Below are 18,149 nucleotides of genomic sequence, written 5' to 3'. Positions count from 1 at the left end.
ACTACAGGAGCTTCTGGATTCTGTTGTATTTTCCTGAAATTCAGAATACTGATGAAAACCACTGTAAGAAAAAGGTGACTCACATAAATTCTATCAATAGATTAACCTGATTTGCGCATATCTTTTCTGTATACTACTGATTTCAAAGTGTCATCAAAATTCTACTTTTGGTTCTCTGCATTATTAAGGAAACCAACAAAAACACAAACATAATCTGAGGCAGCATACAAAACTACAAGGTTTAAGGTCTTCAAACTTTTAGATTCTAACCTAGTAAGTTACCACCAGAGGAATTTCTAAGTATAAGAAGTTCCACAATCCACGGCAAAAGTGCTTTTCATTACATTATATAAAATGGATAAATCTCACCATTTTTTGTAGTTCCTTCCAACTTCAAAGTAAACCTATTCTGTACAATTGGATGCGTGATCTGTATAAAAAATATGAGTTAATAAAAATCTTATTGTTTCTTTTCAATCCTCTGACTTTCTAAAACAATTATCAAGGTCAAATGAGGAATGAAATTCAGTGGTAGACACTTGCTTTGCATGTGCAAGGCTCTGCTGGATTCGGGATTTCATCCCTTGTACCACAAAAGAAAAATAATAACAAACCCCAAGGCTCATCTACCACGAAATCCATTTAAAATAAGGCGATACTGAATGGCATAACACAGCTTAGAAAAATCTGACACCTACTAGCTGTGCAACCCTGCTAATTCTCTAAAATTTAATCAGAAGAAAGAATCAGGGAAGAGTTTTAGACATGAGGGGCGGCAGTACCTTTTGTGGCTATGATTTATCACCGTCAGGATGCTTTCACATACAAGAACAATTAAATCAAATCTTGTGAATTACTGCACAGAAATTCTTCTCTCTTAGAATTTCAACAATGATAGAGATGGTAGAGAAAGTGAGTTCCAAGTCACTGCTGTTCGAACCATAAACTGGGGTCTGTAGAAATTAATTGGCTTACCGGAGGCCTTTCCGTTAATAAATTAATAAGCAGGAGGCTGAGAGGAGCGGTGGCAGAGGTCAGGATGTTCCCACCCTGCGCATCTCCGCTCTGGTTTACTATGAGCTGTCTTTTATGTATATTTAAATGGATTCACAGGAATGTTTACTCTGTTAATTTGTTAATTTTACATTAGCTCTAGTGTTAAATCAAATTAGTCAAATTAACATTAATTTTCTCATCATTTATACATTACTCACACAATTTTATCCAAATAAACTAAAAGTGATTGACTTGAAACTGATTTCAGTACAGGCAATTTTAACTCCTAGAGCCGAGTTTCACAGAGTGGGAACTATCAGGAAGCATTGGCAGGAGGAAAAAGATCGTGGACATTTGAATCCAGTGTCTTCAATTTTTTGTTTGGTTACTTCTGTGTGCTGGATGATCCTAGTCAGTTATATAAAACTTCATATGCATGTTTTAATAATTTCTCCAAATGAGTAGTTATTTCAGAACCAGGAAAATAGTGTAATTGCAGAAGAGTTAATATGTAAACTAGGACTGAGGCAAAAGAGCTCATGATAACTTAGTCAGTAATAAACTATTATTATTGTTATCGTAGCATAATATATATTATTATACTCACATAATTCATTCATCAGTGATACGAAGCAACTGGCTTGGGTCTTATGAAAGTAGGGTACATAGATAGAATATTAAAGAGTGATGTGAGAATATTAAAGAGGTATTTCTTACAGATTTTTGGCAGTAAAGATCTATGCTTTCTTTTTCAAATACCTGGGCAAAGTGAAGAGTATTAATTCCTTTTCCTCCCAGGGTACCATATTCAAATTCAGCTAGAGAAGTTCACTGTGTTATCCACGGCAGATCCCCTTTTGATATTCCCATATCATAACTGGAAACTATACTGGGCTCCAGTTAAAACTAATCCATCCCAAATCAGAATTGGGCATGGAGCAGAAGCTAACCCCTCTGTGGCACTGCCAGCCTTCCTTTATACACAATGGTGAAATTCTGTCACTTGAGCCTGCACATTCACTGTGTTTCTTTCTTTGCAGGAGTGACAACTGTGCTCACCATGACAACTCTAAGTATTAGCGCCAGAAATTCCCTCCCTAAAGTGGCTTATGCAACTGCCATGGACTGGTTTATTGCAGTGTGCTATGCCTTTGTATTCTCAGCTCTGATCGAGTTTGCCACAGTCAACTATTTCACCAAGAGAGGTTATGCATGGGATGGCAAAAGCGTGGTTCCAGAAAAGGTAAAAATTTAATATTTCCTGTGATAATATCACCATTCATATTTTTAAACCTGTCAAATGGAATGACTGGACTTACTATAAATTACTATGTGTGCACACACGCATATACTCTGTGTGTGTGTGTGTGTGTATAACTGTTAACCTTTACTGAATTGAGTCTTCCAAATGCACTTATCTCCAAGTTTCAGTGAACTAAAGGACAGGATGCACATTTTATTTTTTCCAAATTACAAGGCTGCTTTAAGGCTAATAATACTTAGACATCATGTAAAAATTCTCCACCGTATAAAACTATTAAGCAAAAAATATTAGTGTTTGGGGAGCTGGAGAAACGGTACAGTGGGTAGGGTGCTTGCCTTGCACGTGGCTGACCCAAGTTTGATCTCCAGTTCCCTAATCATGTCCCTCGAACACTGCCAGGTGTGATCCCTGAACACAGAGCCAGAAGTAACCCCTGAGCACCACTAAGTGTGGAAAACAAACAAACAAAAAAAGATGAAACACTCTACAGCAACTTTCCCAACTCTCCTCCATAGAATAAAAGTCACATTCTTTAATATTGGAATTCTTTTAAGAAATTGACATCTCAATACAAGTTAGTGTGGCTGTTTATATTTTATTAATATCAAACATATTATTGATCTATAATAGCCACTTGGTGTAGAGAAGTAATAATTTTTTAAAAATTTATAAGATAATTATTGAGTTTAGCCACATCTTCCCTCACTATCAAATGGTTAGATGGAATTTTATACTTCAACATTTCTAACTATTGTGCTTTGTAAAAAGCACCTAGCCTCTTAGACATATTTTATCCTGATTCATATAACTATATAAATTATTCTGAGAATGAAGTTTGGTGGGTGAAGTTCTCTGCTCATCATGGTTACTGTGCAGTAATTTTTTGACATTTTCAATAACCAGGTTCTAGACCCTAAGAATCTGACTCAAATATGATACTGTGTCCAACACATTTGCATTTGGTTTGTTTTGCTTTGGTTTGGCTTGATTTGGGGGCCACACCTGGCAATGTGCAGGGCTCACTCCTGGCTCTGCGCTCAGGGATCACTCCTGGAGAGGCTCAGGGGACCATAGATGATGCTGGGGATTGAACCCGGGTCAACCGCTTGCAAGGCAAGCACCCTACCAGCTGTACTATCACTCCAGCCCCAAACTTTTTAAACTATTGCGTTAGTGTGTACAAAAGATGAAACTCACTTTGTTCACTAGCACAGTTCAGCAGAAATACAGTTTTTCACTACATTTTTCAGAAATATCTATATGATAGAAATCCCAAGGAATGGTGCAGTGGCCAATTATGGCACAGATAAAATGGACAAACAACTAATAACTGAGTAACAACACTTCAATTCAGAATGCCCTGGATAACCCTGTTTGTCACTTGTCTACCTGAAACAGAAGGGAAAGGAGACCATTGTAATTGGCTCGCAATTACAATAAAATCATAATTTGTGGTGGCAAACCAAAACTCGTGGTCTAACACAACCACTACATATTCGGGGCAGGCAGATACCTAACGGTACTTCCACTAACCTGAACTGGACTCACTCCCATGGGTGCAGCTCACCCAGAGGGGAATTCTAGGGCCGAGGGCTCCGTGATGGCCTCTCTTCTGTGTCCAGGGCTTTCTGCTGACGGGCCTTTCACTTCCCAAGGCCTCTGGTCTATGGCAGCTTCTTCACAGGGTATTGGCACATGTTTCCACAAGGTAAAGCCTAAGACTATAAAGTCTCCTCGAGTTAGCCTTCTACATGAGCACAGGATGTCAAAGACAAATTTTATTTGGTTATTTTTAATTGATTTGAATTGAATCACCGCGAGATACCGTTACAAAGCTTTTATGACTGGGTTTCAGTCATACAGTGTTCCAACACCCATCCCTCCACTAGCGTACACTTCTCACCACCCCCACTAATCCTCCGGTCACCCCCACCCCACCCCACTCCTAGCCTCTACGGCAGACACTTTCCTTCTTTCTCTCTCTACTTTTGGGCATGATGGTTTGCAATGTTGATACTGTGAGGCGATCATGTTTGGTCCTTTGTCTAGTTTCAGCACACATCCCAAACCATCCCTCCAACCGTCATTGACTTAGTGATCCCTTCTCTATCCCAATTGCCCTCTCCCCCAGCACTTGAGACAGGCTTCCAACCCTGGACCAGTCCTCCTGGCCCTTGTGTCTACTGTCCTTGGGTGTTAGCCCAAAGACACATTTCATACCAGGCAAGTGGAAAAGTAGACGTCACTTCTTGGGGGTTGAGGGGAGCTTAATAAAAATAATGTCTGCACTTTTTCCAGCTTTATTGAGATATAGTGGGCATAAAACATTGTGTAAATTTAAAGAGTATAGTGTGCTCATTTAATAGATTTATATTTTGCCAAGTGATAATCATCATAGCTTAACTGCCCTTCCATCCTGTCACATAATTTCCATTTATTTTCTGTGATGAGAAAATTATTAAGATTTTCTCCCTTCCTAACTTTCAAGTATCTCATACAGTATAGACGTAATCACTACCCTGTATATTAATTTCTCAGAGCTTATCTTACATTTGCAAGTACATTTCTATACTTTTAACGTATCCCGACAGTATAGTCTTAAATTACATTTCTCAGATTTGAAATAAAAGACAGGTTTGGATTCCAAAGTAAAGGTCACCTTGCTCAGCTGTTTACAACCTTGCTTTCCACAGTTTACTAAAATTTAAAAAAAAAAAAAATGCTTTACTGTCTCCTACAGCCAAAGAAAGTGAAAGATCCTCTCATTAAGAAAAACAACACGTATGCTCCAACAGCCACCAGCTACACCCCAAATTTGGCGAGGGGTGACCCCGGCTTGGCCACCATTGCTAAAAGCGCAACCATAGAACCCAAAGAAGTCAAGCCAGAAACGAAACCACCAGAACCCAAGAAAACCTTTAACAGTGTCAGCAAAATCGACCGACTGTCAAGAATAGCGTTCCCGCTGCTATTCGGGATCTTTAACTTGGTCTACTGGGCGACCTACTTAAACCGGGAGCCTCAGCTCAAAGCCCCGACCCCGCACCAATAGGTCTGTGTGTTCGCTTTCTGTTCTTCAGTCTTCCGCGCTGGCGATGGCTTTCTGTTCTCAGTGCAGTGATTCCCTTCTGCTTTATTGCCTCTGTCTTAAAAGAATTTGAAGGTTTCCTTAATTCCATAATTCACACAAGAACAACAGACCCCTGTCCAGCAGTCCAGAGCAGAGCAGTGGTGAGCAGACAGCTGAAAGGCAGGATTCTGAGCGGAGGGGACACGAGAGGGAAAACCGCGACAGAAGGAGCTTACCAGCCAGAGGGGACCCCCAGGGAGGTAGGGCCCGAGACGTGAGAAAGGGAGAGGGAAAATAGAAGGAATTCCAGGTCACTTGTAGATATATATTTCCAGATATTCTAAAAAATATATACTGTATATGTTAAAAATATTTTTATGTGGAGGTGTTTAAAAGAATAAATTATAAATGTTTAACAAAAAAGAAGATTTAAATCTGTCATTATTGCACAAACTGCAGTGTGCTTATATTTTTAATTTTGTTGTAAAATCTGATGCATAGCTTTAACCTTTCTGTTAAAAAGCTAAAGATCATCTTTCTTCCTCTTTTCAAAAATGCCTAATGCATCATTTTGCTGTTAAACATCGTTTACAAATTAATGGACATTTCATAGGAAATGATTCCGTTCCTCACTGTAGAACACATTTGATTCAGTTGAGAAAAAATTCTTTAAATAAGCTACTTTACTATCATCTGAACTTTGACCACTAGACTACATGAGGAATCATTTTAACAGACATACAGCAAATAAAAAAACCTAAAATAAAAACATAGTTAAAAGATTTTAAAATATTCTCTTCCTTTTATCCTATCTCTTTGCAGATAGCACATGGGTCCACTAATTTCTTTATTCTCATTATGAAGATGTTTTTTAGAGGGGCAAAATATTTTGCAAGTTCTAGAATTGTTGAATGTATTATTTTATATAAAAATACACTAAAAGCTTTAGATTGAAATTTATGGCAAGTAAACAAAAATAGAGTATAGACATTATATCTGTAAATATACAGCATGAGATTGTACATTTTTTTACTTTTTTTAAAGTTATGTTCCTAAAATATTGTGGAGGACTCACCGCTCTTAGCTATTAGAATGTTGTTAAAAGTGCAAAGGAAATACACATAAAGGCTGCATTTAAGAACAGCACAGCCCATAGGAATCAGACGGAACTTAAATACATGGGTACAAAGTCCACTTAAATAGAAAAAGCTTACAATTTCAAGCTGTAGTCTGGTGTACAATAGTAAATCAGTTTCTATCTGCTCAAGTCATGCTGCATTTCCCAATTTTAAGCTCTTATAACATAGAAAGAAAGTGGGAAAGTATTAGTGGGAGCTAGAAAACCAACTGTATAGTGTTGCTTTCTTTGCTAATACCTACTATTTCAATAAGTGTTGTACCATATGTAGCAGTAAATATAAAAATACATGCAAATGTACAGGAAATAGCTCTTATTAAGTAATATTATTACATTTCATTTATACCGTAGCAATACATTTGTAGCTATACTATGTAAGGGCTTTCACTACAAGAGGTTCATTAATACTTCCTATGAAAATTCTAGTCTGTTTTATTACTTCCCAGATGTTTGAGATAAATAATTACACAGAAGGCATTTTTGAAGTCTCCTTTCATCTGATAGAGTTTCAGAGAATTTGAAATTACTGTCCAGAACCCACAGGTTATGGTCTAAACACATTTACAATACTACAATACAGACCTACCAGCCAAATAAGAAAGTTGGGATCCGTATCTACATTTTGAAATATTTTTCTCAAAAAGCTGCTATCCAATGATATAGGAAATTGCACTATGTGGTTTCCTAAACAAACTCTGGTTTTTCTTTTTAAATGTGCTTTATTGTTTGATTGGTCCTGCTAAATTTGATGAGCTAAGCGAAGATAGGCTAAACCAAGAATGTTTCATCCTTTGGTTTCATGTGTAGATATCATGTAGAGAAAAATGATATCAATATGGCTCTAACTTCTGTGTTGTTGTTTATCTTGTTATTTTTTTGGTGTTAACCTGATGTGTTTATTGAGAGCATTTTATCTTCCAAACGCCTCATGGCTAATTTTGGGTCTGTATTTGAACATTAGATGTGAGTATTTCTTATTAGTCTGCTTTCTGCTATGCAATGACTGCATTTATACCATTTCTTTGTTAGTAAATGTGGATAGTATTCTATTGTATAAATTGATTGCACAATTGATCACAGACAAATAACTCTATGTAGCTTTTCTACAGTGCTTTGCTAAACCATGTAATACTAGTTAAGTCTTCCTTGAAAATAAAGATGCACTCTTATAGGGGACGGTTCCTGCTTACTCCCAGGAAATTTTTTAAAGAGATGACAGTGAATGTTATTGCACCTAGTGCAGTGAAGTGGCAATAAAACCAAACATGAATCGAGACTGTTTATGGCAGGTGCATGTATTGCTTTACAGAGTTTAGCAAAAGCTCTTACTTTTATGTCACACTGTATTCTATTATAATAATAAAGCTAATATTATTCAATAATACTGAATGCTTGACTTTTATATCATCAGTAGAAACTTCCATTATCATGTTAAAACTTCTGTTTTCATGTTAGAAGTAGCTGAGAGTACCAAAAGATGGCAGAAATCAAAGGTATTCAGGGAGACTTTTGAAGATGTATCAGTGGTATGATCTGATGCTAAAGAATGGTGCCTGACACATGAGGCTCTGGATGTGACCTGCGACCTTGAAAAAACATCACTTAAAACTGTTTTATTTGGGGCCAGTACAATATATCATATGCCATGTAGGGCACTTGACCTTGCACATGGCCAACCCAGGTTGGATTCCAGCACAATTCCTGATCACAGAGCCAGGATCTGTGATCAGTACCAAGCACAAAAGCAAACAAAACAAGTGTTATATTTTCACTGACATTACAGTTACAACAATGCTAAGACTTCGGATGTGTAAAATTATAGCACTTCTATCACCAAGGGAGAGCCAAATGCCCTCCATTTTCATAAGAAACGTACCTGGCTTTACTAGTAACGGGTCAATTCAAATTCTATAAGCCATAATACTATAGTCTCAAAAATGCTGAGATGTTAGTCATCTGTCCATACAACAATTTAGTTCTGGTTAACTCTGCATACATTCTGGTTTAACTTTTGGAGAAAAATGTATATAATATGTAGTTACAACAGCTCCACATGTGACACTTTACAGACAAAAGTAAAAACCCAGGGCTAGAGAGATATAGGAAAGTGGGTAAGCACTTGCTTTGTACATGGTCAACTCAGATTTGACCCCTAGAACTAAGCATGGGCCCCCAGTACCACAAGGACTTAAGCCCAGAGCACTATCAAATGAAAGTAAAAAGAAACAGCATGGGCCGGTATATATGAGAGCGGTATAGAAGACATTCAAAGCATTTCAGGAAGAGTAAATCCTTTCCTTATACTCCAACACTCTCAAAAAATAATCCTCTGGGGCTAGGGAGATAAGTCTAAGGGTTATAGTACACGCACCAGATCCAAGTTCAATGGCCAGAACCAACTGACCTCCCACATATCTCTGGGTAGATCCCTGCAGACCCTGAGTATCCTCAGGTGTGGATCTGGTAGCTCCTGGGTGCTACCAGCACAACCACAACACTGAACCACAGGTCAGAGTCTTTGAATACCAACAAAGTGATGCCAGGACCCTTTGGGCATTCTTGGGACCATCCCCCACCTATGTGTTTTTTTGTTTGTTTTCTTTGCAGGGAATAGAACACAGAATCTGAGAATCATGGCAGGTTATAGCCCAGTGTTTCTCAAAATAAATAGGGCACTAGAGGTTTTCCAGAGAGGTTTTTCAATTTTTTTTTCCGAAATAGAATCTGAACTCTACCTACTGAACTCTTAAGTGTTTCCAGTTCAGTAAGTCTAGGATATGCCCATGAATTTGCGTCTCTAGCAAATCCTGGGGTTCTTGCAGTGCTGCTGGTCTAGGGAACACTGTTTCAGGAGCACCGCATTGCTGTTTCATTGTTTATTTGTATCGACATTATCCACAGTTTACGTTTATTGATTTATTGTGTTTAGTTCTGAAATCAAACTATACGGCTGTAGTACACTGTACTGTCAAAGACAAAGAATGCAAAGCTTATTAAAATAAGTCTTAAGAATTTTGATTCACTTAGTACAAAAGCAGGAAATGTCTAAATTGCACCTGCAATAGAAGTCAGTACAAGTAAAACAAAGAAATCCAGTTAAATGAACCTGTTCCAAGTTTCTTCTGTGTAGCAGACTCAAATTTTTATGAGAATTAAAACTGATTTGTCTTTTACAATGGGAACTTCATTTCAGACATCCTAAGTGAGACTCTACTCTCCTTTCTACACTGTAGTAGAGCTATTTCTAAACAATTAGCCAAAAAAAAATCTATAGTTTGCCCATTATTACTTCTCTAGTGCTGTAAGAGCAAAAGAAGGTCCATGTGCATCAGAATTATGATGTTTTAGCATCACCCATAATAATCTAACTTTAGAGGACAGCAAATATGTCTAAAAGAAAACACTGCCTAGATGTTCACAACAGCAGGTTATGAAATCCCAGTGATGAAAATAATCTGGATTCCTTGCATTATTGATTATCTCAGGGTGAGAGGTACAACAGGGTTTCTTCAAAAACACTGCCATGTACCTCTCTTTAACGAAGCAGTGTGGCACCTAAAAGGTCCCTGGTTGTCCCTGTGACCCAAAGCACCACGGGGCTAGAATAGCACTGAAATACTGAGCGGGTGAGCTAAGTACCACTTCCAGGGCCTCCTCTTCTCTGCCCTGCTTGGTAGGTGCCTCGACCCCACCCCCCCTACAAAAGACTATATTTAATCACTAAAGGTTGCTGAGACAATATCTGAAGTTCTCATCGCAGAAAAGTAATTTTTAACTATTTTATGACGAGTGATATGATCTCTTAAAAATGAATAAATTACTCGTAGGAACTAATCAGTGATTGTTGCCACCAGTCAATTCTTACTACAGTTTTCTCTGAACGGTTATATTTAGTATTGTTGACATTTACAAAGGTTACCGAATCTCTGGGGCCTCTGATCAAAATTTGTTGGGAAGATAAAAGTCATTTTCCTCTGGGTCATGTATCACTTTAGTTTGGCTTTTGAATAACTCCTTATTCAAGGGCATAACTTCTGAATCATAAATATCCCGAGAAGCTCTTTCTAATGAAAAATATAAAGCCTGAATCTTAGAAGTTTACATAAATATTTTGTTTTTTTTCCCTTCTAGTTTTTGCAATGGGTATTAAGAAACTGGACTTATTATGTGTACAACTCCACATAAGTGATTGTTATCATCTGTCAATCCCAGAACCCCATTTCTGTTCTGTAAAAATAGCACAAAGAATCATTTCGTTCAAGAATTCTAATACGTCCATCACTGAGCTTGACTCCAAATGAACCTTCAAAAGAGCTAATGTCTTCCTGTGGTGCCGATTTGATATCAGCCTTAAAAAATAAAAAAAGAATCAAGAGTCAACTGGTGATGGGGGGGGATGCTGGAGTGACAGCACGGTGGGTAGGGCATTTGCCTTGCATGCAGCCGACCTGGGTTCAATTCCCAGCATCCCATATGGTCCCCTGAGCACCACCAGGAGTAATTCCTGAATGCAGAGCCAGGAGTAACCCCTATGCATTGCTGGGTATGACCCAAAAAGCAAAAATGAAAAAATAAAATAAAATCTGAAAAAGAACATTAAAAAAAAAAGAGTCAACTGGGGCATCAGTCATAATACAAGGGTAAAGTGCTTGTTTGCACACTGCCAACTGGGGTTCAATCCCCGGCATGACATATGCCCCCTGAGCACTTCCAGGCATGATCTCCGAGCATAGAGCCAGGAATAAGCCCTGAACACTGCCGGGTGTGACCCACAATTAACAGAAAAATAAAGAAAAGTCCCAAGTTTTGGCTTTGAGGTACCTGTTTGCTTCTGTTGTTGCCAAAGGTTACTGGGACAAAGCAGAGATGACAGATTGTCCAGGGACCGTAAAGCTGCAAGTGCCCAGGGCAGGGCAGGCAGCGCCAGGGAGTGACCTTGCGGAGCGCCAGGTGCTGTGCTCTTTAATCAGAACTGTCCAAGGATGCAGGTGGCCTGAGATTGGGCAGCCTTGTAGAACACAGGAGAAATAAGCGAGTCCCACCTGTTCCATTTGGCTCCTTGTCACTCAAAACAAATGTCCTCGGGAGGGAATGGCCACCTGCTTCAAACAGAGTCTGAAATAGCCTCCTTTCATCCAGAAGAATAAAATAAGTGCACAAACCTAACGAAAGAGGGAAAAATCTAAAGCAATGAAGGTCCCATTCATCAGTTTCCTTATCCATTAAACGAGGAAAATTTTCTCATATAAAATTATAATGGTGATAAGTAAGAAAATATGAGCAATTAGCTCAGTGCCACGCAAATAATGGTTCTGTATTGCTAACTTTACTTACCACTGACTACAATGGCAAGAACTTTGTTTTAGGAGTACCGTAAAAAGTTCCAAAATGTCTGCTACTACCACCACCTTGATTTGTATATTTTATAAATAAAATTCAACTGTTCTTAGAATTTACACTGAGAAAAAGAAAATCTAAACCTTAAGAATGGAACCAAAGTTTACAAAGGAGATGAAATCACACACAAACTTAATTAAAATACTACACATGATATTGTGGGTTATTATGCTTCCTCCTATTTTCTCAGTTTTATTCTCTACTTTATTTCATGATCTAAATAAGTCCTACTCATGTATTTATGGACTGTTTTAACCTCCATGTTTTATTGTGTGTACACAATAAAAGATTTAATAAACAAGTCACAAAGGAATAGCTTGAAAGGAACACAAAGTTCTTTCAAATAGTTTGGAAATTGAACCATTTAAATGTTATGCTTATAATATGAGACTGACACCCAAGAACAGTAGAGACAAGGACCAGAAATATTGCTCCATGGTTGGAAACCTGCCTCACGAGCCGAGCTGGGGGAGAAGGCAGCTGGAATAGAGAAGGGACCATTAAGTCAATGATGGCTGGAGGAATTGCTCCGGATGGGAGATGCATGATGAAAGTAGATAAAGGACCAAATGTGATAGCCTCTTAGTATCTGTACTGCAAACCATAATGCCCAAAAGGAGAGAGTATGGGGGAGATTGTCTGCCATAGAGGTAGGGGGAGGGTTGGGATAGGGGGATGGATACTGGGCACATTGGTGGTGGAAAATATGCTAGTGGAGGGATGGGTGTTCAATCACTGTATGACTGAAACTCAAACATGAAAGCTTTGTAAATATTTCATGGTGATTCAATAAATTTTTAAAAAAATATTATGTTTGAACAAGTTCTTACTAGGTTCCAGAGATTTGGTAATTAAGTTTACAGATAATATGGTGTGATCCAATCAGTAACTACAATAAACATTTTTACTTATTTTTAAATGCAGAGGCCAGTGTAAATTATGAAAACCAATTATGGAAATCATCACAACAAATCACTAACTTTTAGTAATCGAGTTTTGAATTTTTCAAAACATCTTAAACTCCACTATGTAACCTGAAAAGTACAGAATTGGAAAGAAAAAAACAATTTTTCTAGTAGGCAACTTGGAAAATCTATAAAGGTTAAAGACATCTTAATTCTGTTTCTATGATTTTGAGTCTTCACTACGTTTCTCAAGTTGGCATCTCTACATCACCCAGAAAAATTTGTGGAACCAGTGCATTCAGTAAAGAAATTTTGCATAAGGGATTATAGCAGCATACAAATGGGCCCCTCTTCAAACTCCTCATTCTTCCAAGGCAGGTATTACTAATCTATCACCATATTAATGCATGACAAGATTAGATGAAGCCTCATTACCCAATCGAAAATAGAATTCACATGAGAGATAAACCTTAATTGTCAAAACACTGACAGAATGATGAAACACTCCCCTACCAAGAATGCTGCAGATTTCAATAAACACCAATTTGATAAAGTTTTGGCAGCTGGGCCCAAATCTCCTTTTCTGCAACTCTTTGCTCTTTGCTCCTATCTGTCTGTATAGACCACATCCAGACCACCACCCGTCCCCTGAAGCATCCACAAACCTGACTCAAGACTGATCTCTGACTTTTCTCAGTAGCCAGAGTCTCATTATTGGACCTTAATTATGTATTCAATTCAGAGAATACAATGTCTTGCAGCAGAATTTAGTGAGTTTTACTTCATCATCATCATCATCATCATCATCATCCAGTTGATCATCGAATTTCTCAAGCAGTCTCAGTAACATCTCCATTTGTCCTAGCCCTGAGATTTTAGCAGCCTCTCTTTACTTGTCCTTGCCAATGATGCCACATTGGAGGCTATTTCAGGGTCAGGGGAATGAGACCCAGCATTGTTACACGTTTGGGCATATGAATACACCATGGGGAGTTTGCGAGGCTCTCCCATGTGAGCAGGAAACTCTCGGTAGCTTTCCAGATTCTCCCAGAGGGAGTAGGCTGTGAGATGTCGCTTCCGGGAGCTTGGTTTTAAGTCTTTGGATGTTGGCCATTGATGGGATTACATAGCACTGGGGGCAGTCCTTGGGTGTGACCGCCTAGCTACTGGAAAATGGGAAATCTGGGCGGAGGAGGCCCAGTCCGGATCTGAGTAGGTTTGGAGGTCTCAGCCCCCGGTCCCACACACGTGGGTTCCTCCGCTGGTTCCTTCATGTATGAGGCTCGTCTGAATGTGTGGAGAGGGGCCTTAAGCATGGCTGTGGCTAGGCTCCAGAGGTCTTCGGCCTTGGGAGCTCTGCTCGGGGCAAGGAGGGAAGCTGGAGCCCACCGAGGGGCCCCGGGGAAGACAGCCAGGCGTGCGGGCAAGAGACTCTCTGAGTTTTACTTAGGGTCATTAATTCAAGTATTTATAAATCTCTTATAATTTTGCTTTTGTTTTGTCTTGGTGATGCACCAGGCTGTACTCAGGGCTCAGTCCTGGCAGGTTTGGAGAACAATATGGGTGTGTCAGGTCAGCCATGTACACAGAAGTGCCTTACTCACTGTACGGCCCCTCCGACTCATCTTCTAACTCATACATTTGTGTGAATGTCCTAGGCATTAAGTACAATGATGAATCAATAGACAGTCCCCCACTTAGGAAACTTCCTCTGTCACGGAATATAATCAACACATATATGAAAGGTGGTGTGAGTTACAGCAGCACACGATGCAATGGAATTGAATGAAGTCCTTCAAGAGAAAACAAAAGTTGAATTTTAGAAGACATGTTAAAACTATAGACGTATAGATAAGAAGATGGTTTCCAAATAAGGGGCAAGAAGAGTAAAAATTTAGAGGCAAATGATAAACAACTGGAATATCTTGAGAAAACAAGCCACTAAATTAATAAAAGGCAGATGTTTGGGGGACCGTAGTGATACTAGAGTCTGTAGGGCACTTGCCTTGCATGAAGCTGACCCGGTTTGGATCTCCAGGGTCCTTGGAGCCCACCAAGAGTGATCTCTGAGCACAGAGCCAGGAATAAGTCCTGAGTATTGCCAAGGATGGCCCACACTGCCCCACCCTGCTGGGAGTTTGCAAACAAAACATAGAACCGATGTTTCTGTTAGTCTTAGACCCAATTGGGCAACAAAAAGAGATTAGGATTGTGATCTATAGTGGGTGGGGTCTGCTGATACCTATTTCTGAAAAATCAAAGCCAGCTGGGATAACTTTTTTACAAATGGAGTGATTAAACGACAATATCACCTAGTGGAGAAGCTATGCCACCAGATCAAAAGAAATGCAAGGCTCTCAATAACAGGAAATCATGGCATTTTCTCTAGACCATATTTAAGTATTTACTAAGCTCCTATCACCTTTGGGTTTTTTGGTGTCTATTATTGAAAAGAGTTTAATTGGTCTCTCAGAGCCATGTTCTCACTCTCTGGAAGGGCCCTGTGGCTGACAGCTCTGACAGAGCATCATAAAATGTCAAGGGAAGTTTGTCCCAAATATGCCTTGGGGTTCCTATGCTGGCAAAAAAATAAAAGGGAGGTATAAAGAGATATAAACCCACAGATCCAAGAGATGCTTACTATATTTCGTTGAGAAATCTAAATGCTAACGTGAGAGCAACAGAGTGTCACTGAACACTGAATAAAGAAAAATTCCACGAGCAAGTCTGTATCTAAGAAAAAGCACAATGAACAATGAATTGGGGGAATTTTTGTCTGCAAAAATTAATGGAGGAATTTTTGTCTGCAAAAAAAAAAATAGAGGTCTGCAGACAAACAGGTGTTGAGATGACAAATGGAAATCTGTGTGAAGAAAGTGGTGTAGAGGACAGTGGTAATAAACATATTATCTCTGTATAATGAAAAGCGCAACGGGATTGTATATCTAACATTGAATTGAGCACTTACTTTTCCAAGATCAAAGCAGGAGCTCAGCAAGTATCTACTGATATGACTTAAGGGCAGAACTCTCGGGCCTTGAAAGTGCTTACTAAGTTTTAACATTATATATATTCTATCTTTGTGTTCCTGGAGTGAGCAGATGCCATTGAGCTACATTAGCACGAGACAGGGATGAATGGAGACATTACTGGCTCCAGCTCAAGCAAATCAATGAGCAAGGAGATGACAAGTGATACAAGTGATATATTCTATCACCATAGCATCTGCCTGGTAGGAATCAAGGGGGCATACGTGCTTCCATGGGTGAAATCTGGTTCACGTACCCTACCTACCCATTGTGCAATCACTTTGGCCTGACAGAGCATCACAAAATGTGAAGGGAAGTTTGTCCCAAATATGCCTTGGGGTTACTATGCTGGGGAAACCCTAATAACAGCTATAAAACCCCTAATAACAGCTTTTAATACCCCACTTCTGTTAACCAAATATAAACATGTATAAACTGATTCAGGAAGAAAATGCAATAATTTCATTTAAAGCATCTTCAACTGAGAATAAAAAGAAACATATAGGGAAAAGTTATTTGGGCCAGAGAGATATTGCGATGAGTAAGGCACTTGCTTTATAAAATTATCAGATATAATTTTATATTGTTATGAAATATACCAACACTTATTTTTATATATTTTATATTCTTATGAAATAACAATTTATAAATTTATATAATTTATATTGTTGTAAATTTTATATAATTTTGTATTGTTGTGAAATCTAACTTAATATTGTTATGATTTTATAGTTTATAAATTATATAAAATTATATTTTATATTGTTATGAAATATATAGTTTTATATTGTTATGAAATATATAGTTTTATATTGTTATGAAATAAACATTTTATTTCTTATATTACTTTACATGCTTCTAACCCAAGTTCAATTCCCAGACTGCAAAAGTTTCCCAAAGAACTGCCAGGAATGATCCCTGAACACAGAGCCAGAAGTAAGCCCTGACCACCAGTAGGTGTGGTCCTAAAATAACCCTCCCTCCAAAAATTACTATGTACTGAACTCTCAGGTATTTATTAAAACCTAGAGCAGAAAAACTTGATGAGTTTTATCACATTTATCACTAAGAGAAATTGTGATAAATGTCCTTAAAGTTTGAATTTGTTCAACACACTAGCTTTTACAAAGTTTTAATTACAATTTCTCGCCTCTATAATATGAACTTTTTTTAACCATTTCTGAATAAAAATTTATTCTGCACACAGAATGTGACAGCAAAGCATTAGAAGACTTGTATGTTAATAAGCTTTGATTATAATCTGATTTAAATTAATTAGAAAATTTCACTTGCTAAGTTAGTAGAACGGCAATCAAATTCACAGATAATTTTGTTTCTGGAATAGTGAAAAATGAGTAAAGGAAAAGGAAAATCTCCAATTTCAAAAGAAAGAACAATCTAGAGAGAGGGTTCGCATAGCACACTGAACTGAGGAGAGGTTTGGGAGTTACTGATGGTATCTTCAGCCATCACCTTAGGCACCACTGGCATATAACAAGGAAAATGAGAAAGCAGAACCCGGACTCATGAGAGCAAGAACTGAAATATAAATTAAATGTAATCATGCCATGTATTAAAACCTCTGCTCCTGCACAGCTCAAAAGCCCATTTCGGTATAAACACAACGCTTTGTGGTTCCATCTGTAACGAGTTGACCTCAAAAGGGGGAAAAATGATCTATTTTCACCACCGAAGCTTACTCTCGATTAAGGGAGTATGATTGCAAATGTGGCTTTGGCGCAGTGCTGAAATTCAAATAAATTCCTCAAGTCTGAAAGAATATCATGGCTCAACCACTCAGTAAATCTTTTCATTTTTGTTCGCGTCTTCTCTTTCATTGAGATTTAACAGACACAATTCATACAATACTGTGTATAATGTGATGATCTGAGATATGTATAGTTTACAGTATCATTACCGCAAAAGAGTTGGTTAACCTCTATAGTCACATATAGTCACAAATGTGACTATTTTGTGGTGAGAACATTTAAGGAAAGAAACAAAGTGCAAGAAAAGCATCAACATATACGCTTTGCAACTTTTCTTACTCTAGAATTTATTCATTCATCTTAGCTTCTGTCCTCATAGCACTTTTGTCTAAAACCCCACCTTTAAAACAATGAGACTTGGGCTGGAGCGATAGCACAGCGGGTAGGGCGTTTGCCTTGCACAAGGCCGACCCGGGTCCGATTCACAGCATCCCATATGATCCCCCAAGCACTGCCAGGGGAAATTTCTGAGTGCAGAGCCAGGAGTAAACCCTGAGCATCGTCGGATGTGACCCCAAAAGCAAAATAAATAAATAAAACAATGAGACTTATTTTTAACATTCACTGAAATCACATGTCAC

At 38.4% G+C, this 18,149-nt stretch overlaps 1 protein-coding gene across 3 annotated transcripts in view; it reads left to right on the top strand.

Moving 5' to 3' along the window:
* The window catches only part of GABRA1 (gamma-aminobutyric acid type A receptor subunit alpha1), a 58,375-nt gene extending 50,525 nt beyond the window's left edge, over positions 1-7,850 (top strand). For all 3 annotated transcript variants that reach the window (XM_055125609.1, XM_055125610.1, XM_055125611.1), the window contains exons 9-10: positions 2,037-2,239; positions 5,001-7,850. In XM_055125609.1, coding sequence (XP_054981584.1) covers positions 2,037-2,239; positions 5,001-5,312 — 515 coding nt within the window. In that variant the 3' untranslated portion in view covers positions 5,313-7,850. The remainder of the gene's footprint in view (positions 1-2,036; positions 2,240-5,000) is intronic.
* The last annotated feature ends 10,299 nt before the right edge of the window (positions 7,851-18,149 follow it).

This window comes from Sorex araneus, chromosome 2, assembly GCF_027595985.1.
Source record: "Sorex araneus isolate mSorAra2 chromosome 2, mSorAra2.pri, whole genome shotgun sequence".
NCBI lineage: Eukaryota > Metazoa > Chordata > Mammalia > Eulipotyphla > Soricidae > Sorex > Sorex araneus.
Note: the sequence above shows the minus strand (reverse complement) of the source record. Positions and strands in the feature narration are given on the sequence as shown.